This window comes from Serinus canaria, chromosome 23, assembly GCF_022539315.1.
Source record: "Serinus canaria isolate serCan28SL12 chromosome 23, serCan2020, whole genome shotgun sequence".
NCBI lineage: Eukaryota > Metazoa > Chordata > Aves > Passeriformes > Fringillidae > Serinus > Serinus canaria.
This window is the reverse complement of record NC_066336.1, coordinates 4,788,933-4,814,341: the sequence shown is the minus strand read 5'-3', so window position 1 is coordinate 4,814,341 and position 25,409 is coordinate 4,788,933. Positions and strand designations below refer to the sequence as shown.

The 25,409-nt window shown below is 64.2% G+C and overlaps 1 protein-coding gene across 2 annotated transcripts; it reads right to left on the bottom strand.

The window, feature by feature from the left end:
* Nucleotides 1–116: 116 nt before the first annotated feature.
* On the bottom strand, nt 117–15,093 carry KIAA1522 (KIAA1522 ortholog). Of its 2 annotated transcripts, none has more exons than XM_050983254.1 (7): nt 14,971–15,093; nt 6,014–6,169; nt 5,755–5,810; nt 4,571–4,688; nt 4,116–4,232; nt 1,177–4,029; nt 117–949 (listed from the first exon to the last, which is right to left on the bottom strand). In XM_050983254.1, exons 1-7 carry the CDS (start codon nt 15,056–15,058, stop codon nt 927–929), a joined length of 3,411 nt encoding a protein of 1,136 aa, XP_050839211.1. In that variant the 5' UTR covers nt 15,059–15,093; the 3' UTR covers nt 117–926. The 2 variants fall into 2 exon arrangements, with proteins under 2 accessions (XP_050839211.1, XP_050839213.1); XM_050983256.1 differs by lacking the exon at nt 14,971–15,093 and adding an exon at nt 7,606–7,753.
* Nucleotides 15,094–25,409: the final 10,316 nt, after the last annotated feature.

Genomic DNA, 25,409 nt, shown 5'->3' with positions numbered 1-25,409 from the left:
GCAGCCAGCCCTGCTCCAGAGTTTTACTGGACATCCAGCCCAAGGGTGTCCCTGGAGCTCAGCAGCACCAGAAGGGACCTGCAACCATAAACCAGGAAGAACAGGAGGCAGCAAGCTTCGGTCATCATTTTTACCAGCCAGGTACAGAGCTCTGAGCAGCTACTCGGCGGCAGAGGGTCAGTTGCTTTTGGTTTGGTTTGGTTTGGTTTGGTTTAGTTGAGTTTGTTGTTTGGTTTGGTTTTTGTTTAGGTTTTTTTACAATCAAAGGAATCAAAATGTGACCCGAGTTTACAGAAACAGAATCAAGGCTCTACCCCAGAGCCCAGGGCCAGCTCAAGGGGCAGCCAGGCCCTTCCTCCTGCTGGGCAGGGGCGAGTGGCCAGAGCCAGTGTTGGCCATGAGCCCCTCTGGCCTTTCCATCAAGAGCCAAAGCCCTGATCCCTCCCAGCCAGCACCTCCATCCCCTCCTGTTCCTGTTTGCAGCCCCCCAGGTGCTGTCATGGCCAAAGCCTTCCCATTCTTTGTCCAAAGTGCTTCCATTCCTCGTGGGCCTGCCTGGCCAGCAGCAGTGGCTCCAGCTCTGGCGTCTTCAGCCCCAGCCCCGGTGTCTTTGGCCCCCAAACTCCTCTGGATGTGGCTGCTCAGCTCCACACACCCACACCGAGCATCAGCTTGGCAGGGAGGAGGTGCTGGCTCTGGGCACAGGCCTCGAGTCCAGTAAAAAAAAAGCAAAATAAAGCTGTAGTACTTAGGAAAGTGAAACCAACACCATTTTTGCATAAATATCATCAAGGCCGTGGAGGCTAAGGCTGTTTGCTTCCTGTATTAAGTTAGTTGCCAGTTCCACACTCGTCCGTTGACCTGCCCAGGTCCCTGAGAGATTTGGATTCCTGTCCGTGGGGGCTCCAGTCCTGCAGTGTCATCCTTCAGGCCGTCTCTCCCCGTCTGTCTGCAAAGCAGGAGCAAAGAGCCCATCAGGCACCCCAAATCCCAGCTTCCCACAGCCCTACCAGGCTCTTTCCCTGCTGTCCCAGTGCCTCCCAGCTGGAGCACAACCCAGGAGCCGTGCTGGGTGTCCAACTTGGGAATTTATCCCTTGGGAATGCACAGCTCAGGATGCTGAGCAGCGAGGCTGAACCTCCAGCAGCATCATCCCGTGGCTCCCACCCCACGTACCTTGTGCAGGGAGGCTCTGAGCCGGCGGCTCCGCGCCGTTCCTGCCCTCCGTCCCCTCCAGCTCGCTCTTAGTCCTGCTCTCCTCCACCTTGGCATCCCCGTCCAGCACCGGGGAGCCCAACGCCTCTGTCCCCGCTGCCTTCGGGGAGGGAGCCGGCCCCGAGCCCAGCGAAGGCTTCTTGGCTACTGGAGGGGGGATCTTGCCGGGTTTCCGCTGGGCTTGCGCCTTCCCGGGGCCCTGCGGGGCGGCAGCGCCCGGGGCTGCCGAGCGCTGCCCCGAGAAATTCATCAGCTCGGCCACCAAGTTCTTCTTCAGGTCGGCCTGTGCCTCGGGGGATGAGGCCGTCTCGATCACCAGCTTCCTGGAGCTCTTGGCGAAGATGAAGCTGGCGGTGGAGGCCGGCGATTTGCTCCTGGGGGACAGCTGCCCATCCCCGGTGGGCCCCTCGGCTCCGGGCTGGGCCGCTCGGCCGCCCGGCGGCTTCTCCGCGGCCTCCCCGGAGGCCAAGGCGGCGGCCTTGAGGTGCACGGCATGGAGGAGCTGCTTGGAAGGCACCGCGTCTTGGGCGGGAGGCGGCTGCCGCGTGGACAGGGAGCGCCGGACGGGCTTCTGGGGAGCCGGACGCTCCTCGGCCACGGCTCCGGCTCCGGCCGCGGGCTCCACGCTGACGGAGCGCAGCCGCACCATCTGCAGCAGCGAGGGGGTGACGATGGGCAGGCTGGCGTCCTCCTTGGCCACTGGGCCACTCTTGCTCCGTGACACCGGCTCCTTCTTGGCCTCTGCCCGGGGACCGTTGGCCGCCTTCTTAAGGCTGATTTGGGGCGGCAGGGCCAGAGCCGAGGGCGGCGGGAGAGGCGGCGGTGGCGGGGGCACGGAGGCTGTGGGAAGGGGCTCGGTGGGGTGTGGAGGCTGTAGAGCCCCGGTGGGTGGCTCTTGCTGCTGAGATAATGAAGATGAAGCCCCCGGGCTCGGTGTTGCCGTCTGCCCGTCTGCCGGGGCCGAGGTGGCATCGGGCAGGCTGGAGAGATAGGATTCATCCGGAGGGGGGAAGTCTGCCATGGACAGGTCGTGCTCCTCGGGGGTTGGCGGTGGCGGTGGGGGCCAGGCGGTGTCAGTGGGGGGCTCACTGCTGGTCTGGGGGCTCCCCTCCACCTTCTTGGCGGGCGGGGGAGGCGGGTGGTAGGCAGGCGGCGGTGATGGCGGTGGGGAATTGCCGTTGGGCTTGGCCGAGGTCTCCTGGCCAGCAGTGCTGGGCACTGGGGGGGTTTGTGAGGGCTGGAGGGGGCCGACAGGGGCCAGGGGCTGCTGGGGCTTGGTGGGTGGTGGGGAGAAGGGAGCAGGAACCTTGGGGTGCGGTGGGATGATGAACCGGTCTGAGCGACTGGTCAGCGCCTCGGGGGGGGTCGGGTCCGAGGCCGAGGAGGAGATGGAGGTGAGGGAGGAGGACACGGAGAGCGCAGGCGACTGCAGGGAGCAGACCCGGTCCGGCTTCTGGGGCTGAGACTTGCCCGGGGACACAGCTGGGGGTCCCAAGCCTTTGGTGGGCAGTGTGGGCGTCCCGCTCTGGCTGGAGTAGCCGCTGGAGGGGGACATGGTACGGTCAGACCCATCGGTGCAGCTCCACTTGGCCTGAGCTTGGGGCTCCCTCAGCACCACCGTCACCCCGGGGCGGCCCCGAGGGACCTCGGGCGAGCTGGCGCCAGCCAGGCTCTCGGAGCGGAGGCTGCTGGTCTCGCTCAGCGCTGGGGAGAACACCTCATCCTCGCCCGTGGGGCTGAAGGGCTCGGGGCGTGGGGACCAGGGCACGCTGCTCTCCCGCTGGGGCCGCCGCTCGGGCCTGGGGGGCAGCCCCAGCACCTTGGGCTCCCCGTCAGCCTTCTGGTGCAGCGAGTAGGTCCTGCGGGGAGGGGCCGGGGGCTTCTTCATCTTCCTGAGGGACACGCTGCGGGTGGAGGAGCGCTCGCTGGCCAGGCTGGCCGTGTCCGAGCCCTCCGCCTGGCTGCTCGTGCTGTAGGCGGGGGACGCGCGGCCGCTGCCCACGGCCAGGAGCCCGGGGCCCGCGGCAGCGAGGCCGGCAGCGGGCTTGGAGCAGGAGCTGGCGAAGCTGGTGGAGCTGTAGATGCTGATTTGGTCGGTGTCAGAGCGAGCCGCCGCGTCCGCCTCGCCGTGCGGCCCCGCCTCGGGCTGCCGGTGCTCGCAGCCACCCTGGGAGGAGATGGTGGAGCTGTTGGAGACGATGGTCTCCGTGGACTGCGAGTGGCTCCAGTTGTCGCTGGAGGAGGAGGGCTCGCGGCTGCGGGGGCCGCGCTCCGAGAAGCGGGACAGGGAGCGCACCGAGGCCGGGCTGGACGACACGAGGCTGCAGCGGCTCAGCGTCCGCACGCTGCTGCTCGTCAGGGCCACCACGTCCACCATGGGAGGCAGGATGGCGTTGGGGATGATCTTGGACATGTAGGTGCCCTGGGGCGAGATGGACATGACGGGGCCCACCAGCATCTCCGGGGGGTTGGTGTAGGTGGTCATGCCCGGCACCGCCAGCGACTTCGGCCTCACCATGGGTGACAGCTTGGCAGCTGTCTTCCTCCCCAGCAAGCTGTCGTCATAGTAAACCCTGTTGATGTGCTTCTGCAGGGCTGCATCGGCCTCCTCCAGCACCCCCAGGCAGACGCGGGCGCCGCCGGCCGCGGGCAGGGGCTGCAGCTTCCCGTCGATGGTGGGGATGCGGATGGCATCACCCGACACCTGTCCCCCGTTCAGCAGGGGCTGCTGCGCTGCCTGGCTGTCCCCACGGCCCGCTGGCCCTCGCCCATCCACCTCGGGATGTCCCTTGGCTCCATGGCTGTTCCTGAGACCTGGGAGCAGGGAGAGATGACCTCAGTGTGATCCCAAAGGAAGGCAAACACATCCTAAAAATTCCCCTCGCTCCCCCAAAGCTTACCCAGCTCCTTATGGACGTGCTGGGGGATGCCCAGCACTGTCGTCCTCCTCTCCTTCCTCTTCTTGCCAGCCCTCTCTGAGGATTTGGGAAAGGAGTCGTGTGGTCGGAAGGTGGAACCTGCAAGAGGTGTGGGAGGGTCCAGCTGCTGTGAGGCCTTGGCCGGGATGTCCCCAGTGTCCCCAGCACTTCCCCCTGCCAGAGGTGCTCTGGGATAAGCCAGGCTCAGGCACTGGAACAGGCACCAACTGAACAGTCTGAGCAGGGAGGAGACAGTGTCTGTCTGTCCATCCCCCTCACCCAGCCCCAACGCTCTGACTCAGCCAGAGCTGCTCTCATCTCTCCCAAGGGCCCCCAAATCCCTGTGCTGGCTCATGGCCACACCAAGGCAGAGCCCAGCTCCCTGCCCCACTCCCCAGCCCCCCTGGCAGCCCCCATCCCACAGCCCAGCCGGGTACCTTTGCGCTGGATCATCTCGGAGCGGATGGAGAGCGCATCCTCAGAGGTGCTGTCCGTGGCACAGGAGGCCGCCCGGCTCCGGAAGGACAGGCTGTCATCCTCCGAGGATGCACAGGACTGTGGGGACACAGGGGGCTCAGCAGAGCCCGGGCTGCGGGGACAGAACTGCCCCGGCCCCGGCCAGGCCCCTTCCCCGCCGCAAACTGACTCTGCAGCCGAGACAAAAGCTCTTCCGAGGGCCAAAGGCTGAGTCAGCCACGCCGGCATCCAGAGTCCTCCCACCCACCAGGAGCAGGGCTGGGAGCAGCCCCTGGGACCCCGCATGGCTCTGCAGCCCCCCGGAGGGCAGGAGAGACGGGGCTGGTGCGTGCAAGGAGCACCTGAAGGAGGTGCCAGGCTCGCCCCCGTGCCAAGCCCAAAATGACTCCGTGGGTGTTCCCAGCCCTGCTGTGCCCCAGAGCCCCAGGCTGGAGGGCTGCCATGGCTGGGAGAGGGGTGTGGGACAGGGACAGGGACAGGCAGGATCCCCAGCACTCTCTGGACACAGCCCCATGCTGTGTTCCCATCTCTCCAAAGCACCCCTGACACTGGGATGAGACACTTCAAAGTCAGCCTGACCTCACTCATGGCTCTGCCCAACCTGGGGTTCCCAGTCCCCCACTTCCAAGGGGTTAAAGGGGCTGAGAGCCAGCCAGAGGCAGCAGCTTGAGCAAACACAAACAGGGTGAGGCACTGGCAGCGGGGTCAGAGCCCGGGGATTGCCAAAGCTCAGCTCAGCCAAAGGAGGGGGAGTTTCCCCTCGTCAGCAGCCAGGGAGGGGCACAGGCACCAGGCTGGATATGGCCAGCAGTCCCCATATGCCACCAGGTCACCCCTCCTCAGTCAAGGCTCCCAGGGGACACCAGTGGGGAAGGGACAGGGGGATGCAGGCACAGGAAGGGCCCTGGCAGAGCCCCACAGGGCAGAGCAGGACGTGCAGAGGCTGAGGATGGGGAAAACCGCTCGTTATGGGGCAAAGGGGACAACCCCAGGGGACACACGGCCAGTTCCAGCCCCACAACCCCTCTGGGCATGGTCATGCCACCTTGGCTGGTTGTCTGTCTGCCCCCAAACACCACCCAGAGAGGACAGGAGAGCCTCCTGTGTCCCCTCACCCCCAGGAGCACCACAGGGCAGGGCTCACCTGGAGGCTGCTGGTGTCCCCGTGGTCCCAGGCACTTTTGGTCTGTTTCTGCTTCTCTGTGGAGAGAAGACAGAAGGTAAATCCCTCCTGAGGATCTGGAAGGAAGCAGCTGCAGAGCTGGCAGTGCCCCCTGCACAGCCCAGCCACCAAATGGACTCTGGTCAGCCCCGTGCGCCGCCCACACCGCCCGGCCAGCCAGGAGCTGGGGACAGCCCTTCCACCGTGTCCCCAAGGCCACCCTGGAGCTGGGGACACCTACCCTGGTGCTGCAGGGACTTGAGCCCCTGCTGGGCCTGGTTGTGCAGCTCCTCCAGGTGCGGGGGCCGCGTGCTGGGGAAGAAGACGTTGTCGGGACATTCCTCGCCCGCCGTGTACTGCACGCTCAGCCGCTTCTCGCCCTCGCCCTTGGCAGCGCCTGAGGGGACAGCGGGGTCAGCTGGGCTGGGGGACACGGCCACGCTGCCACCCAGCCCACAGGGGACAGCACCGGATGGTGACAGCCACCCCGGGTGATGTTATCCCGCTCAGCTCCAAAGCTGAGAGAAACAAACACCGAGAGAAATCCCATCCCCTGCCCGGTCGATATTCCGGAGTCAGGCTGTCTCTGCTGCTTTTCTCCCTGGGATGTGGAACCGCCCTCCTTCCCCAGCGCCTTCCTTAGGAGCGAACGAGGTAATAGGACCTCGTTAATCACCCCTGAATTGTGTGGGGCTGGGGGCAGCTGAGCAGGGAAAGGGGCAGCACAGGAGGGGATTAAATGTGGAGGGAACGAGGATGAGGATGAGGATGACTTTCCCTTCAGAGCATTGCGTCATTCCCAGGCCTCGCTCATCACCCCAAGAGCAGGGACTCCCCCCATGCCCAGCAGGCTGGGAACTGCACAGAAGAGGGAAACTGAGGCACATCCAGCAGCAGAGATCCCAGAGGACACAAATCCCTACTGCAAACCCCGCTGGATGCTGAACACCCCATCAGCCACGCCTGGGGCAGCACAGAGCCTCCACTCCCAGCCTGGCAGCCCCTTCCCCACAGCCACCACAGCACCCTGCAGTGCCCAGGGCCAGGGGCTACCCTGGCATCACCCAGCCCTGGCATCACCCAGCCCTGGCACTGCAGCACCGTGCCACAGCCCTGCCCACCCGCCTGAACGAAGCCTCAAACTCTTCCTGCCCAGAAAAAGAAAAACAATTCTGAGGAAGGGAAGGGTGAGGGCAGGAAACCGTCGGGGCTGGCACCCCGGGGCCAGGGGCACCTGCTGCTCAGCATCGCCAGCACCACACAGCACCCCTTGTCCCCTGTTGTCCCCGTGTCCCTGCACCCCTCAGGGCCAGCCCAGGCAGGCAGCGAGGCAGCCGTGCTCTGTCTCCAGCACACAAAGGAGCAGGCCTGGAACAATGGAGCCTCCCGCCCTGCCGCCATGCCGGCCTCTGCCTCCGCCAGCACCGGCGCTGCCAGCGGGCACCGGGGCGCGGTGCGAGCGGGCACCAGGGCACGGCACGGCGGGTGCTGCCACACAGATCCCCCGTGCGGGTGCGAAATCCCTGCAGGGGACACAAGACACCCACAGCCTCCCCAGCACCATGTCCCTAACCCGCTTTTCTCCCCCAATTTCTGCTGACACCCCCCAGAGGTGCTCGGGGAGAGGAGCGCAGTGATTTATTCCGCTAACTCCGCGGCGGGAGAGGCCAGGGCGGGGGTGACCTTCCCTGCCCTCCCTCGGGGATGGCAGCCCCCCTGCCCGCTGCGGGTGGGCGAGCAGCCCGGGCCGGGCCGGGGGGATCCCGGCGGGCAGGGGTTGTGTAAGGACAAGGCTCTGCTCCCTGCCTCCCTCCCTGCCCGCTGCTCACTCACCCTTCTTCTTGAAGAAAGCCAGGAGCGAGGAGAGGTTCCTGCCCATGAAAACCACCATGGTGGCCGGGGAGAGAGGGTCTGGTCCCCAGGGAAGGGGGGCTCCGCCGCCCCCCGAGGAGGCTCAGCCTGTTGTGCCGGGGCTGCTCTCACCCGGCGTGTGCCGGCTGGGCGGATGCCGGCGGCCCCCAGCTCCCTCCCTCCCTCCTCATCCGCACGGGCGGGAGGATGCTCGGCCAGGCGAAGACGCTCCGGCGCAGCTGCTCGCGAGCAGGGAGCAGCCTGAGCCGGGGACGGCTGCGCGGTGGCAGGAGGGGACAGTCCCCGGCAGGAGGGGACAGTCCCAGCTGCGCCCACCGCGCTCCTCGCCGAGGGAGAAGGGAAGAGGGGGCCCCTCCTCTGGCCCCCGGCCCTCCCGCCTCCTCCCACGCACGGCACAGACCACAGGGATCTGTTCTTCCAGGCTCGGGGCCAGCATTTCCCCTACTCCTCCCTCTTGGACCCCTGGGACTCCTCTGGACCCTGCTGGGCACAGCAGCGCTGCAAACCACAGCGCTCCCTTCCACAACAGTGAGGCCAACTGGGAGGAACTGGGAGGCTTTTGCACCTTGGCTATGACACAGCGCAGGCAGCAGGGTGACATTCCCCATGCCAGCCTGTCCCCAGTGTCCCCCAGGACCCTGCCAGGAGAGCCCCATTCCCGGCAGGAACATGAGTCAGGACGGGGCCGAGGGTGTTTGTCCTTAGGGACAAGGCTACGTCACGGTCACAAGGGCTGGCAGCACCGGGGGGAAACCAGCTCTGGGACCAGTCTAACCAGTAGCTCCAGCTGCTGCTGTGGAGGCAGGTGAAAGCAGGGGCAGAAATGCCAGGCGGTCACACAGCGGCACTGCCCTGGCACTGCCGGTCACTGTCCCCACCATGGAGGGCAGTGGGTGCCCAGCACCTCTGGGAGCTCCATCTCCCCATTTACAGGTGTTTTACCCCAAAAAGTGAACAGTACCCGGTGTTTTCCCAGCAGGCAGCCATGTCCTTGTGCCAAACCCTCTGCTCTTGCCCTGCAGCTCCCCACGGGCTGTGCCCAGGGTTTGTTCCTGCAGCTCCCCACGGGCTGTGCCCAGGGTTTGTTCCAGCACGATGCAGTGTGGGCTCACCCAGCACAGGGTCCCAGCAGTGCCTGTGCAGCCCAAGGGACAGTTTGACCTTGTGAAGGGCATCTCTGTGTCCTCAGCCAGGCAGCTCTGGGCTCAGCAAGGATTTCTTCCCTGGAATTCCAATATGGCCATGGCCCCAAACAGCAGCAGTTCCCTGGCTGTGCCCGAGCCAGCCCCTGCTCCAGCACAGGCAGGATGGGCACTGCTGCCCACACGCTCCCCAGAAGGTGCTGGTGGGGGTGGGCAGAGGCTCCCCAGCTCTTTTCACAGCACAAGTGGGAAAGGGACATCATTAAAGGGCTGAGGATGCACAAAGCAGGCAGCCACGGGTTGAGATGAGCTCTGCCCTCTGCTCTGGGCAGCCTGTCATGAGCCCAGAAAGGCCCACGGGTGGTGGCAGCTGGCAGGGACACTGGTCCTAGCTCCACAGCTCAAGGATCAGCCTTCCAGCTCTGCCCAGAGATGGGACTGCAACAGGCCCCCCTCCATGGCACCAGAAACTCCCCCAGCCAAGAGAGACAGCTCCTCCTGAGCTCCTGGTGCAGGGCCCAGGCACAGCTGAGCTCCAGCCCCATGGATCTGCCGATGGCAGCACAGGTGGAAGCTGCTTCCAGGGCTGTGAGGACATTCCAGGTGCTGGCAGACAGCCTGGCCCTGCTCCACCTCCCTGCCTGTGGCCCATTGCCCACGCAGAGGACCTGGAGAACATCCCTCACTGATGGAGACGTGTCCCTCTCCAGTGTGACACCACTGAGGAGGAGCTGTGACCTCCCAAAAGATAATCCAGGGCTGAGCCAGGGCATGGAGGAGCCTCGTGGCAGCTCCATTTCTCCCACTCCCTGTGACCTTCGCTACCTCATCATCCTCACCCGGCCAGCCTCACCCCGGCTCTGTCAACACACGGTGAAACCGGCTGGAAACGGGGGCAATCCAGGAGGGAGAGAGCTCCCGGTGGGCTGGGGAAGCCGCTGCAGCTGCAGCCGCTGCCGGTAGCAACACGCCCGTTTGGAGCCGGTGTCCCGGCCCCTGTGCATTCCTTGCGGTGCATCCCGGATCACCCCGTGCCCTCCGGGCTCGGCTGACACACGTGCCTTGGCCACACGTGGCAGCGGGGTTCTCCCAGATAAGGAGGCAGGCAGGCTCCCAAGGATGGGCTCCCCAGCTCGGAGCTGGTACCTGCTGCTGCTGAGGGAGCAGAGCATCCCTGGAGCAAGGCACAGGAAGGCACAGGGAGCCCCAGGCACCCTGCCCTCAGCTCTGCCTGAGACAGGGTTGGGCTCCACAAGGGCTGAGACCCCACAGGAGCACGGCCAGAGCCCCCAGCCCGATGCTGCACACAGAACTCAGTGCTGGCCCAGCTCTCTCTCTGCTGCTCTTCACCTGGAGAGAAAACCCCAGCTCCTGTCCCCCTGCTCGCCAGGCCTGTGCCTCCTGCGAGCAGCAGGTTGGGTCGGGCTCGGCTGCAAACATCCATCTCTGCCTGCTCGGCACTGCCCCGACTTGCCTGCTCCGCGGGTCCTGCGGCGGCAGCAGCGGCTCCCTGCCCGCCCCTCCACCGCCACTGACTCACCGCCCAAAAATTGGGAGGAGGGGGAGCAGCCAGGCGGGCGGGAAGAGGCTGCGAGGTCCCCACGGGGACCTGTGTCCTGCTCTCAGCACGATGGAGCCTTCACCTCCCTTCTCCCAGCAACCAGAGCAGCGAGAAGCCCCCCTGACCCACGGGGTTGGTGCTCTCCCACCACTCTGGGGGTCCCTCCCAGCACCATCCAGGCCTGGGGCTGCTCTGCTTGCCAGCTGCCACCACGGGCATGGATAACACCAGTGGGGTGCACCATGAATCCCATTCCTGAGAGCTCCATGGAGCTGTCAGGACACAGATGGACCCTGATGGAGCTGTGCTCCAGTATCTCAGAATATTCTCATTTGGAAGGGACCCTATCCAGCCCTTCTGTTCCAGCATCCTCTCCCTCAGCTCCCTTTGCAACCTTCAACTCTTTAGGGTGTCTGGGAGCCCCTAAAGGCAACCAACCCGTTCCCCAAACCCCAAATCAGAGCAGCATCCACGCCCTGGAACACCCCGGGGGACCCTGAGCACTCCAGGCAGGGTAAGAGCACAATAATATTGACAGTGGCTCTGGCCACACAGCCCCTGCTGCCAGCCTGCCCTGGGCCACACCTGGGGGGCTGCTCCAGCCAGGAAAACATCTCCAGCAAGCAAATAAACACCACCCCATCCACGCTGCTGGCTTGGCTCTCAAACACGATCCCACGCAGAGCCTGAACTAAAATTAATTTCAACTGGGAAAACAAACTTGGATTGTTTTTTTTTCTTTCTCTAAATCACAGCGCAGAAAGCTGCCTGGTCTCACCTCGGTGAGGCAGCAGGCCCTGGAGAAGGAGCTGGTGCAGGCTGAAATCCCACTTGGAGCGGAGCCGTGGCTCCAGTCGCCTCCAGCCACGGCTGCTGTCATGACAGGAGCACTCGGGGTTGTGCAACTGGCCCTGACCTCGCTGCTGTCCCACAGCGCCCCACAGCCAGCCCTGAGGTGACACAGAGTGTCTCCTGCTCCCTGAGTTATCCCAAATCTGGGCCGGGGGCTGGCAGCGGACCAGAGAGGGTCCTGGGGCAGGACCACCCCAGTGCCCGGCTGTGCCTCATCCCAGCCCCTGGGAGCCTCCATCCCACCACGTCCCCACCCCGGAGAAGCCACCAAACAGGTTTGAAGGTAAATAACAGCCTTCCCCAGGCAGGAGCCGGATCCGGGCGGGAACATCCCAGCTGGGGAGCGCAGGGCGGGAGAGGGAAAGAGACACAGAGGGTGACACCGATGGCACTGTGACCGGGGTGGGCCACCAACACCTCGTCCTTCCATTCCCCGGAGCTTTGTCACTCCCTGATGCCCTTCCCTCGGTGTCTCCAGCTCCCCCGGTGCTCCGGGCTGGCTGTCCCCAGCCCGTGCCGTTGTTTGCAGGGCACCGGGTGCTCTTGCCACGGCAGAGGCGTTGCCTGTCACAGCAGGCACCTGGCTCCCCGCAGGAGCCAGCCCGGCAGACGGATTAAGGACAAGACGTTGCAGGTTTTTTCCGTGCAAGAATCCCCCGTCCCTGCGAGCAGCACCCAACCCCGCGGGGCTTTTCCAAGGAAACGCTGCGGAGGTGCCGATCCTCCCGTGGGGACGGACACGGCCGTGTGCCATCAGGGAGAGGAGCTGCCACCAACACGGGGTGGGGGATAACCCAGAGGCACAGGGCAGGTCCCACCCCCGCCTCTCTGTGCCGGGAGCGTGCCAAGCCGGCACGGCACGGCACGGCACGGCATGTCAGAGCCCAGCTGCCTGCCGGGGACAGCTGCGGATGGCCTCCTGCCCTGCTCCGGGAGCAGGAGGGGCACCGGGAAGGGCTCGGTGTTCCGGACCAGGAGGGGGCACCGGGAAGGGCTCGGTGTTCCGGACCAGGAGGGGGCACCGGGAAGGGCTCGGTGTCCCGGACCAGGAGGGGGCACCGGGAAGGGCTCGGTGTCCCGGACGCTGCAGGATGCTGGCTGGCGGTGCCTGGAGGAAGCGCCTGTGTAAATCTCGGCGTGTCCCCCGCCGGCACCGGCCCCTGCTCTCATCCGCCCCCCGCGTGTTTGCGGAGCCGGCCCAGCGTGGGGCTGGCACGGAGAGAGCTCCGAGCTGCTCAGCCCACACTGGAGCTGCCCTGCAGGAGCCGGCACTGCCGAGGGGCTCCATGGCTGCTGCTGCTGCTGCTGCTGCTGGGGACATTCACAGCCACAGCCACCCCTGGGGCATTCGGATACCCCATCCCAGGAAGTGCTCCAGGCCAGGTTGGGGTAGTCTGGGATAGTGCAAGTGCCCGTGCAGTGGAACGCGATGAGCCTCAAGGTCCTTTCCAAATCAAACCATTCCATGGGGTTTTTTTCCCTGCGAGCCGCCCCAGCGGCCACCGAGGTGACCCCGCACCCAGAGCTCCATCGCCGCTGACTCCGCGGGGCGCAGCCTGGCCAGCAGCCACGTTCCTGCGCCCTGACTCAGCAGGGCCCGGCGGGGAGTCCCGATAAGGAGGCGATAAGAGGCTTCGGTCTCCCTGGGGCTCAAGGACCTTCTCCGGCATGGAGGAGAGGCTGGGGATGCCCCCGGAGCAAGCCAGGCCCCGCTCTGGCACGGGGAAGTGGGCACGGGGTGCGTGGGTTTGGCACCGGTGGGCAGAGTTGGGTGGGCTCAGCGGCAGAGCCACCCCGGAGCCCTCAGCTGTGCCCACCCTGTCCCTGGGGACTCCTGCTCTGTCCCCTCAGCACCCAAAGGCGGTGCCCACAGCTCTGCACACATGGCACAAGCACAAAACCATCTGCCAGCGCCTGCCCGGGCCTGGTGCGCCAACACCGGGCACGGCAGGGCCAAACGAACCTTCCAGTCACCAAAGAGACAGGAACTGGGGACACTGCTCCGGCCACCCGCCACATGCAATTGTTCTCCAGCCCAAAATCCAGAGACACCAGGGTCGTGCAGGGGGAGGCGACGGCGGCGGCGGCGGGGCCCGGCACACCCTGCCCCCAGCCGGTGATCCCGGCTGCGCCCTCCGAAACGCTGAAGCGACACAATGCAAATTCTTTGGCTTTGTGGCCGCCGCGCCGTTGCCATGGAGCCGTGGCAGAGAACAAACACAACTCGCCCCATGTTTTCTCAGCACCTTCCACCCCACGGCCTTCGGCCCCAGAGGCAGTCCTCGCCTCCCGGGATCTGCCCCGGCTGTGCCGGTCCCACATCCCGCCCGTTCCGGAGCATCCGAGATGGAGCAGGGCTCCCCCAGCCTGCCCTGGGGAAGGGAGGCACGGTCCTGCTTCGGGATGGACCAGGGACTGCCAAGGCTGGCAGGGGATGGGGAGGAGATGGAGGTCTGGGCAGGAATGGCACGTGGGAAGGGTGAGGATGTGCCGGGGATTGCAGCTCCAGCCCAGCCTGGCCAATGGCACCGAGCCCTTCCTGCACGGAGAGCACGACCAGAGGAGCCTGCAGCCACCCAGAGGAGGATGTGGAGAGCCTGCAGGGAAGGAGATGCTGTCCCAGCACGGCCACGGGTGATGTGTGACCTCCTGCCTCAGTTTCCCCATGCACTGAGTGGATGTTCTCAGCCAGGACATTCCTGCACCCTCTCCCTGTGCACCTGCGGGGTCTCCCCATGCCAGGCCCCACCTCTGGGATGGTTTTGCTCCGAGTGCTGTTCCCAGGCCTGTGCAGAGTTGACTCCAGGCCCTGTTTACCCTGGGCTCTCACACCTGGCTGGCTGCTGCCCGTAAAGGGGAACAGGGCAGGAGGGACAGCAGGGCCAAGGATCCCACAGGGCCGGTGGGGGAAAACCCCCCAGTTACCCCTGGGTCCTGCTAACCTGCTCCTGTGACCCTGCCCATGTGCCTCCAGAGGCTCCTCCTTGCCTCGGGTTGGGCTGGGGACACAGGGACAGATTAATGACACCAGTGGGAGAGCCAGCAACCCCGGGATGGGGACGATGTTACTGCGAGAGACCCTCCCTGCTGGCATCCCCCTGCTCTGATGGAGGAACCAGGGAGGGAGCTCTCCAGGCACCCCACGGGGTTCACTGCCTCACGCGGGGGTCCAGCCTGGCGTGGGACCCTTTCCCTGCTCCTGGTCCCTGCAGGAAAGATCTCAGTCCCTGCTTTCTGCTGGGCTTTCCAGCATCCATGGAGACGGAGCATAAAGCAGTGGGGCAATCGGTGTGTGGACAGACGGACAGACAGACGTAGAGCGAGGGGGGAGCAGCCCCTGCAAAAACACTCCCAGATCGCCGCGGCACGGGGTGGGAGCCGGGGGCCGGGGAGGAAAGCGACGCTGGCAGCGCTGGGATCCCACTTGGAAAACAAATCAGTAACTAATTGGGATCCCACTTGGAAAACAAATCAGTAACTAATCCAGCTGATCCCATCCCGATAGCGTGGCCAGCCCACGCTGCTCCCCGGCACAGCCCTGCCCGCAGCCAGGGGGGCTCCCCCAGCCCCACACCGGGCTCGGGGGCCGATCCTGCCCCCCCAGCACCGGGAGGACACAGCGAACCCGGGAGGACACAGCGAACCCTCCCCTCACCCCCGCTCCTGCCCAGCCCAGCCGAACACCGGCAGCGAACTTTCCCAGCGCGACCCCTCCCAACTCCCGGAGCGGGGACCCCCACGCCCATGCCCAGGTATCCTCAGGGCTCCTACCTGCCCTGGGCTTCCCGGCGCGGCCGAAGGGCCAGGAGGAGCCGGGCTTGGTGCCCGCCGGGCTCCTCTTGCGGTGCGCGTTGCCCATGAGGCCGCTGTCGCCTCCACCGCGGCCGGGTGGAGGGCACCGCGGTGCTACATGGCCGAGCCGAGCCGAGCGGGCTCCGGCGTGGCCCGGGCGGCCCCGGCAGACGGCGGCGCTCAGCCGCCGGTTCCCATCGCTCCGGCCCCGGCGGAGCTGAGCGCTCGCAGGCGGCCGTGCCGGAGCCAATGGTGCGGGCAGAGAGGAGGGGCCTGCCGGGATCAGCCGGCGGATCGCAGCACCCTCCCAGCCCCATCCCTGCGCCGGGGATGCCTGGGTGATACAGAGAGGCTGAGCGGGCTCAGGGTGACGCCCCGGTGGCCAAACATCCCCGAGCAGGGCGAGAGCAGCGCGGGGATCTCGGCTCCGGCCGCGCTCACACCTCCCTGGAGTTCGCCACGCTGCCACCACTTCGGGCTGTCCCCAGCTCCAACTGCTCCCAACCCTCCCCCCTCGGTGGGTTTTGGGGACGGGGAGACCTCACCCAGCCCGGCCAAGGTTAGGACAGGATTACCAAGGCTGGAGCAAAGCGCCCGAGGCCACGGGCTGGGTCCTGCCGCTGCCCAAAGTCGGGGCGAGCACCCACATGCCAGCCCCACGCAGCCCGGCGTGGGTGGCAGCCCCCGGTGCCCTCCCCACGGCCCCTCCTGCCTCTGGGGCGAGTCACGAGCACTTTGCTCACACTGCCGCCACCTTCCCGTGCACCTCAGCCTCTCCCTGGCTCCAGTCCCTGCTCCCGCAGCCCGGGGCTGGCAGGGGAAAAGCCACGGGAACTGCTGCTCCAAAAGCTGCCCACACCACCCGGCCAAGCCCCTCCACGGCCCCTTCCCGAAGGCCACTTTTCCCTCCTGGTTTTTAATTAGAACATTAAATGCTGCGAGGGCAGGGAGGGGTCAGCCAGGCAGGCAGCGGTGGGCAATTCCTGCTGGCAATGTTTATGTTCCTTAGGTGATTCATCAAAGGCTGGGATAAATAGGAAGGAGGGTTTTGTGGGAAAGGCACAAAACCGGGGAGGTGGTGCAAGAAAGAAAGGAAAAAATTAAAGATCAACCAGCAGCTTTGTCCTGACCTCCCGAGGTGATCGGCACCGAATTAATCTTTGGACTTCAGTCTTCTCCTCAGCAATGGAAATATTGATGGTTCAGCTCCTCAGCAGCTTGGTTGGGTGCCCAGGGCACGCTCAGCTGAGCAGGGACTGTCCCCGTGGGTTTGCTGCCCCATCTGCTGTGGGAGATGAGGGCATCCAGTGGGAAAATATTCCCTGTTTTCCACTCCTGTTCACAGGACAGCCCTTCCACCTTGGGCAGCAGCGATGAAACAGGGAAACAAACAATGGTGACAAGAGCAGCAGATCCAAGTGACTGATCTGTGCCCCGTGACTGTGGGACATCATTTCTCCTCTGGTCAGCCAGGGGCATCTCCGGGCTGGGACGAGGCCTCCTCCCACTGCCCAGCACCTCTCAGCATCCCCGGGATGTCCATCCCAAAACAGGGACCCCCCCCGTGTGCCACCCAGACCCCTCCCCAGTGCCCCAGGGGGCTCCTCTGCAGCCGCCCAGAACAAATCTCCCTGTGCAGCTCTTGTTTCTCTCCCTGGGAGAAGCAGGGAGGCTGGAGCCTGACCCAGATGCAGGGAGACACTTCCCCCTCCACTCCCAAAACAGAAGCCCTCCCTCCCTCCCTCCCTCCCTCCCTCCCTCCCTCCGTGCCAGCACTTGCTCAGGGAACGCGGCCACCGAGGCGTCCCCGCCCCCGGGCACAGCCCGGGCTGTGCCGGCAGAGCTCCGGGAGGGAGCCAGCCCCGGGCACCCCGCGGAGCCCATGGGTGCCAAAAACACCGAATGGCTTCTCGGAGCTGCAGCCACTGGGATGGGGTAACTCCCAGCCACGAGGAGCTGCAGCTCCTCCTGGGCCTCGTGGTTCAGTCCCTGCCGGATTTGGGGGGCTGGGAGCAGCATGGGGGGCTCCAGCATGCCCACAGACCCCCCTGAGCTGCCCCTTTGCTGCTTCAGGGAGCAAAACCCCCTGAAAGCTGAGGGCAGGGCTGCTCTCATCCTGCATCCCAGAGCTGATGCTGCTGTGAGCAGAAATCTGGCTCAGGGAGCCTGGGGACAGCTGAGCACCCCAACTCCCTGCTCCGAGTTAGAACCTCAGTGCAGCCCAAAGGGGAGGGGAGGGGAAGGAGGGGAAGCACCCTCAGCCTCCCATGGGGAGCTGAGGGCCAATGATGCTGATTCCAGGCAGAATTTCTTCTCCAGGCCAGAAATCCCTGGTTTGACTCACCGAGAGAACTCTGATAAGAGCTTGGAGCAGCAGGGAAGCTGTTCATGAGATACAGATCTGGTCAGCACAGCGTGACTGCCCCAAGCACATCTGATCTTCCCAAAGTCACCCACTGCCTTGGTCAGAGAGGCCAGTGCAGGCATGGGGACCCCTCTGTGCTCTCACAGGGGGCAGATCTGTCCCTCCTGGTGCTCTGTCCATCCCTCCTGCTGTTTCACCCACTCCTTCTGGACTTTTCTAAACCTGATCCCATCTCCCAGCAAACACGGAGCAGGAGCTGAGCTGCCTGAATGAGAAAGGAATTCAGCCTTGTTCCCTTCACGGGGAAGTAAAGCTCAGCGAGGCAAAGGTGACACAAAAACCCCACTTGAGATCCCCAATCATTAACAGAAATACATAACCAGAAGGGTTTCAAACGATTTCCTGCTCCAGCCGGAGTTCAGGCCGGCTCTGCTGATGACAGGTCCAGCTCCAGCCCCCAGAGGTGGAGGGAGAGCAGCTCCCTGCTCAGGGTCAGGTGGATTTTCTCCAGCCCAAGGCTCTGGCTCCTGCTTGGCAGGGAAATGGTTTTTCACTTCATCCTTGCCCAGCTCTTCACCTTCCAGCGGGTTCTGTTCCCATCGCTGCCGGAGCTGCAGTCAATGATGATATTGTCTTATGAAACCAGAGCTCCCTTCCACGGGGGAAACATGACCCTGCTGAAATCGCTTTATCGGATCTTAGGGAACGTTATTCTCAGGAGAAATCCTCCCGGTTGTCTCCAGGTGGAATAGCTGTGGTTGCAGACACACCTCTCTTTGTTCACCGGTGCCAGGCCGGGCCAGCCAGGGGATTCCTGCTGCTCACATTTGCTGAAGTGTCACTCTGTGCCTCTGGCAGATTAACAAACCCATTCCCCCACACACACACACGGAGCAATCCCCACGCCTCTCCCCTCTCCCCTGAGCTGACAAGCTCAGGGCTCAACTGTGCTTACACCAAACCCTGCGGGGCAGCAGAGGATGGAGGAAACAATTGTCCAGGGAGATTCCACAGCTCGGCCCCACATTTCCTTCAGGGCTCACGTGCACCCTGGAGCATCAAATGTCACGGAATTATTAGGGCTGGAAAAACCCTCCAAGATCATCAAAGCCAACCTGTGATCAAGCCCCACCTTGTCAACCAGCCCAGAGCACTGAGTGCCACGTCCAGCTGTTTCTTGAACGCCTCCCAGTGCTTAAAAACCCTTTCCATGAAGGAACCGAGCACGATCTCCACCAGAGCCCAGCCCCTCCACCCTCTGCTCACCCTGCACATGGCAAATCCCCAGTCCCAACAAGCACTTGCTGCTGCTACAAAGCAGCTGTGAGCATTGAAAGCTTTATTTTTAACATCCCTATCCCCCACCCCCGTTCAGGAAATCATTGCTGCTGGACTAAGCCGGCATCAAAAAGATTAAAAAAAAAAATAAAGGAAAATAAAAAAGCCAACCCTAATTTAATATTTCTGGAACATCGATTCCTTCACTTCATCAAGGAATTAGGAGGAATGTTGTGAAAGCTGGATAAAGCAGCAGCCACAAAATCAGAGTAAATCCTCCGGACCCCAGCAGCAGCTCATCCTCCATCCCAGAGCTGTGCTCACACCTCTGCACCCAGAAATCCAGCCCAGGGAGTGGCAGCAGCCGGGCACCCCAAATCCTGGCTCTGTGTCTGACCCTTGGCACAGCCCAGCTGCTCAGCTCCCACCCCGGGCCTTAATCACTGCCCTGCCTCCAAAGGTTATTGTGGAAATAAACAGGGCTGGAACAGCCACAGCACCTGCAGCCAGCAGGGCCCTTCCACCCAAACAGGCACAGCATCCAGAGGATGCAATTCCAGCTGGGATGGAGCCATCCCCCCACTCCCAGAGCCGCTGGTGTCCCCCAGAGGCAGCTGATGCTGGCCCAGGAGGGGGATTAGGGAGCCTTTCCTCACAGCTCAGCTGTTTGGGCAGCCAGAGATGGGATTGCTGATAGCCAGGGACCCACGGGACTGATCCAAAGTGGAAATGCTCTCATCCTCCCTGGGCCTGATTGCAGTGCTGAGCAATGCCAGCCCACAGCATAGCGGGTGGATCTCAGGAATGAGCCCTGACCCACGTGCCCTGGGATGAATTCTCTCTCTCTCCCATCCCCTGGAGCCCTCCCAACCCCCAGGGTGGTCAGACATGCCCTGTCCCAAACCCACCTGGGGGAGGGCAGGGTGATGGATCACGGGCCTGATCCAGCATTCCCAGCAGCACACGGACACAGGGAAAGATGAGGGCACCCAGAACCTGCCACAGCTCTCTCCTCTCCCCCTCCCACAGCTCCCAGCTGATGTTTGGAAGAATTCCCAGCCGGTCCCTCTGCACCAAGGCTCGGCTGGTGATGTCGGCGCTGCCCCCGGGCAGGTCAGAGCCGCGTGCGGCACAGCTCCCCAGAAAACACCCAGGGCTAACACTCCTTCCTTCCCACAGCCCAGCCCACCGTGAGGCATCCTGCAGGGATCCTCTTGAGGCATCCTGACCCCCATCCCCCGGGGAAACGCCATCCCCATCCCCCGGCTGGATGCCGGTAACCCCGGCGTGTGCCGGCGGCGTCCCGAGGGCGCAGCGGCCGCAGCGGAGCCGGAGGCGCTGGAGCAGGGAGGGGTTCCTGGCGTGCTCTCCGTGCTGGAACTGCACAGGGAGGCTGATTCAGTCACGCAGGCAAGCTGCAACTGCTGCACATCCGTGCTGAATCTCCCGCCACACCGGGGGAGATGAGAGGGGATTTGGGGCACCTCCCGTCCCATGGGATGGCAAAAGCGCAAGCAGACGGGAAGAGTCCCCAGGGCTGGGGCACTGAGCGGCCCCTCCATCACCCGCACGGGTTGTGGGCACTCAGGAGAGCTCTTCTGGATGTATCTGATGGGACAGCAGGGTGGCAGTGCAGTGACAGAGCCCTGGCTGGCACAGCGAGGTCCCCGAGCTGTGACTCTGACAGGCCGTGACTTGGCATTTTGAGGATTAGCTGGTGAACGGTACAACTTCAGGGGAAGGGGAAAAAAAAATGGAAAAAAAGGGCTGGCAGAGCTGCTGGGGGCGTTTCTGCCGTGAAGAGGAACATCACATGCTCCGGCACATCTCGTTTTTTCTGCTCAGGTTTCAGTGCTGGGCTGTGGCAGCGGCTTCCACACACGGAGGGCTGGGAAGGAACCACCAGCAGCATCTGATGGATCAGCCCAGGAGAGAGCTCAGCTCTTCCCAAGCCTCTTCTCCCTTTCCATGGCCACTCCTGTCCTAGCACAGATCCCCATGTGCTGCTCCACAAGCATGCAGGCTTGGATGCCTGGGAATTCACTCCCTGGAGCAAATTGAGGAAGAAAGTCCCAGCTGACACCCTGCTGTGCTTGGGTGCCACAGGACAGGCCTCTCCCTTGGCAAAAGAGACAAAACATCCCTGCCAGAGGTGCCTGCAGGGAGGGCAGGGGTGTGACACAGACGGTGTCCCCGACAGTGTGGGGTGGGACAGGATTTTGGGGTGATGCCTTCCTCCTTGGGACATCCACTACTACCAAAAGAGCGCCGAGGAGAGGAGCATGACCAGACCAGCCAGCACCCATGGCTCTGCCAAAGCTCCCTGGCTGAGCCCTTGGATCCCCCAAACACAGTTCCAGGATGGCCAAGAGAGGGGACCCAGAGCAGCTGCCCCTGCAGGACTGTCCTGGTCAAGGTGGCAGGGACGTGGAGGCAGCAGCCACCAAGGGGCTGGGGTGAGGGCCATATCTGGGACAGGAAGGGCCACACCTGGAGCACGCAAACACCCTGCCCAGGAGGAGGAGGAGGAGGAGGTGGCAGCGGCTGGCACCCCTCCAGATTTCCCTCAGCCCCAGTGACCTTCTGACTCAGCGCAGGAGAACCTACCCAGTGAACCAGCACCAGCCCTCGGGGCCGGGGCCAGATCGTGCCAGGGACTGCCGGATCCATCCTGCTGCCACCGTGGCCACCATGGCCACCACGGCCACTGCCACTATGGCCACTGCCACCTCCTTCCCCCGCTGCTGCCACCACGGCCAGCAACACCACCCCACCTCTGCTCCTCCTGTGCCCCCTCTTTAGCCACGTCCGTGGTCACCACCTCAACTCCTGCTCAGCCACCACGGTGACCCCTCTTTGGCCACCTCCCTGGTCACCAGCCTGACCCTCCTTGGCTTCCACTCTAACACCTCCTCAGCCTCCATGGCCACCACCTTGACCTCTCCTTCACCACCTCCTCCATGGCCACTGCTGTGACTCCTCCTTGGACACTGCCACAACGCCTCAGCCACCACCCTGAGCCCTCCACAGCCACCAGACATTCCTCCTTGGCCACCATTGTGAACCCCACCCCAACACCTCCTCGCCCGCTCCCTTGGCTCGACGCTCGACTCGACGCTTTGCCATCACTCCAACCCCACCGTGGCCACCACCATGACCCTCCTTAGCCACCACCGTGGCCACCACCTCGACACCTCTTTGAGCAGCACCCTGAAATCTCCTCGTCCCCCTCCGCTGTGGCCACCACCGTGACCCCTCCTGAAGTGCCACCGTGGCCACCTCCCCGCCCGCTCCTCACCTGCTCCCTCCGTCCCTCCCGAGCTGCCGCCGTCCTTGGGCGGCCGCCGCCGGCCCCGGAGCCAGCTGAACGCCCGGCGCAGTGAGTTCGCTCGGGCCTTCTTCCGCCTGGGGGGAGCCCCGGGAGCCCCCGCCGAGCCGTCGCCGCCGCCGCCCCGCTCCGGGTCCCGCTCGCCGCCCGCCGCAGGTGCAGCCCCGGCGGACATGGCCGCGGCGGGCAGCGCCCCGCACCGCCCCGCACCGCCGGCAGCCGCTGCCCATAGGGCCGGGCCCGCCCGGCTCGGCTCGGCTCGGCTCGGCTCGGCTCGGCTCGGCTCCGGCTGCAGCCCCGGCCCCGCTCCGGGCTCCCGCCGAGCGCCCGGCGCCGACGGAAAGTTTCTGTGCGGGGCGGGGCCGGGCCGCGGGAGCTCCGCCCGCACCGGCCCCCGCCCCCGTCGCCCGCAGGTGGCCCCGGGGGCGTGGGGACCAGGGACCCTCCCCTTGGTGCCGCCGGGGTCAGTCCCGCGGCTGCCGGAGCTCCCCGAGTTGTTCTTCCCGTTCCCCGGTGGGTCCCGGCTTTGTCCCCTCGCTCCGGGCGCGGGGGGCGGTGCGGGGACAGCGGGGGTTGGTGCCAGCCCTTGGGACCCTCTGTGGTTCCCGCCCGAGGTGCTGAGCATCAGCGGGAGACAGGGGGAGGAAAACGGAGAAGCACCGAGCGGAGCGCGGAATTCCAGCACCGTCATCCCCGGGGCGGCGTCCGCTCATCCCGGGGGGCTGGCGCTGGATCCCGGGGGGCTGGCCCCGGCCCCGGCCCCAGGAGAGAAGCCGGAGCTGGCAGCCGTGTCCTGCCCTTGCCCTCCCATCCCGCAGCCGCCACCGGTTCCTCACCTGACGGCCCCGGGGGTGACACTCGCCCTGTCACCGCCGGTGGCAGCGCCCAGGGGGACACCGCGCTCCGTCCTGGGAGCACCCGAGGCCACCAAGACGCTGCCTGCAGCCTGTGCTGCGCTGCTGCTTGCTGCTAAGGACAAATCAGCTCCTGAAAACGGAACGACAAAGGGTGAGGGGGGTTCAGCTTCCTGGCGTGGCTCCCCAGGCTCTGCCTGAGGCCGGGAGAGCTCCAGGAGCTGCCTGGGAAAGGGAATCTGGGGAAGGATTTCACTGCCCAGGACAAGCTGGCGTTGCTCAGGAGCATGACCACTCCAATCTGATCTAGATTAGATTTCAGGAAGAAATCCTTCCCTGGGAGGGTGGGCAGGCCCTGGCACAGGGTGCCCAGAGCAGCTGGGGCTGCCCCTGGATCCCTGGCAGCGCCCAAAGCCAGGCTGGGCAGGGCTGGGAGCACCTGGGACAGTGGGAGGTGTCCCTGCCATGGCAGAGGGTCAGAACAAGATGAGTTTTAAGTTTCCTCCCAACACAAACCATTCCATGGCTCTGTGGTCCAGCTGAGAGGGGACAACAGGATGAGCAGGGACTGGGCTGAGCAGCAGCAGGTCGGTGACAGGAACGTGGCACAGCCCAGGGAAGGATCCCAACAAGAGCTCAGGTGGTTTCTGCTGCATTTCCACACTCCTGGCTCCCAAGGGTTTGGGTCCCTGAGTTTCCTGCTGGCTGTGTTGGAGCCACATCCTTCCCGGACGCTCCCAGGGCCTGGCCACACGCCCAGAGGAGTTGCCAGCTGCTGGAAATGCCTGGAAGGGCTTCTAAAGCAAGAAAGCTCTCCATCCCTCAGGCTTTCCAGCACATCAGCATCTCCTGTGGGATTCAGGCACTGGCTCTTGCCTCTTGTGGGCTGTGCAAATCTGAGCACCCTGCTGCTTCCCAGGAGCACCAGTGACCAGGGATGGGGATTTGGTTCCAAATCCAGGGTGATGCCTGAGGAAAGGCCGGGATTTGCTGGGCTTTTGTGCCCCTGCCTCACATTCCCTCTCCCCATCACCCATCTGAACCCAAACTCAAGACTGAAATGAGCACTGGAAGGAGTTGGGCAGAAATTTCCTGGCACCTCTGTGCCCCTCCATGGTGCCAGGGGGTTGATTCCTTTCCAGGATGGAGGCTGAGAGTGTCACTGCTCCCTGGGCTTTGCTGACCCACGTGGAGCTGAGCTGCCCTGAGGAGATTCTAATCCCCAATTAGGGTGTTTGTGTTGACTTTCTGCTGCTGGCTCCAACTTCTGAGTCATTAGCCTCCAAAAAAAACCCAAAAATATATTCCATTTTTCATCTTTCCTCTCCTCGTGTGGCAGCAGAACCAGTTTGAAAAATATTTCTGCACAGAGCAATGGAGCATTGTCCAAATAATCACAGTGAGAGAGGGGGAGAGGATCCCCACACTGCGGGGGGAGCTCCCATCACAGGGGCCAGGGAAGCACAGCAGAAAGGTGAAGAGGAAGGTTGTCCCAGCCCTAGAAATTCCAGAAGCTCCTCAGCACTTCGTGGAGGGCCCCAGAAATCTCCCAGAGAGCTCCAGCAGGGTCCCTAGCTGGGAACTCATTTCCACTTGCAGGGCCAGGATGATCAGAGGACCCTCCTGGGGACAGCAGCTCCCACCAGACCCAGGCACAGGGGAGGCAGAGACTGAACTGGGGATCCCTGGGAAGTGAAACCCAGAATAAAGCAGCCCAACCATCGTTTGGCAGCGGTGGCATCGCACAGCAGCTACAGCAGCTCCTGGACTGGGCTCATCCCTCCCCTGCCCCCATTTCCGTCCCCTGGCGGGGACACGGAGCCCTGGCTGCTCCCTCATTACTCATTAACGCCGGGACAAGGTCCTCCCGCATCCCTCCGAGCCCCGTGGGTGCCCCGAGCAGGAGCTGCTGGCCCCAAACCCCTCCTGCTCCCGGTTTCTTGCCCCAGGGCATGGAAAAAGCCAGCGCAGAGCCGGGCCGCGGTGACCCCGCTGGCGATCGTTGGGACACGGGGACTGCTGGTGAATCAGCTCACTTGTAAAAACGGGCTTTAAAAATGTCACAGGGAAAGGGAGGCACGGATGTCCTTGCTCAGGGGTCGGGCACGTGGAATGGGACGAATAAATAGAATTTAGGGTGTCTCCTTGCCAGCTCCCTCATGCTGGAAGGGACAGCTCTGACACAGCCCAGGAGCATCACCCCTGTCGTGGTGACAGGGACAGGTGGCCACAAGAGGCATCTCCTGCTCCTGTATGAGCATCCTGAACATTTCCAGGAAGAGAAAAGCCCGGGGGAATGCCAGCACAGCCTCGGTGCCATGTGGGATGCCAGGGACACATCAGAGCTGCCCCCAGGCTTGGCACAGCCGCGACGGGGCTGACAGTGAGTGCCAGCCGCGGCCTGGGGTGTGAAATCCCCTCGGGTGTGACACAGGTGCCACCCCGGGGAGTTGGGGGAGCTGCCGGGACAGGCAGCCTTGAGGCAGAGGTTTAATCCCAATATCCGAGCGGGATGTGCGAGCGGACCCGCTCCAGGAATCCCCGCAGCTGGAACCGGTCCCAAGCCCTCTGCTTCCCTGGCCGGGCCGGGGTC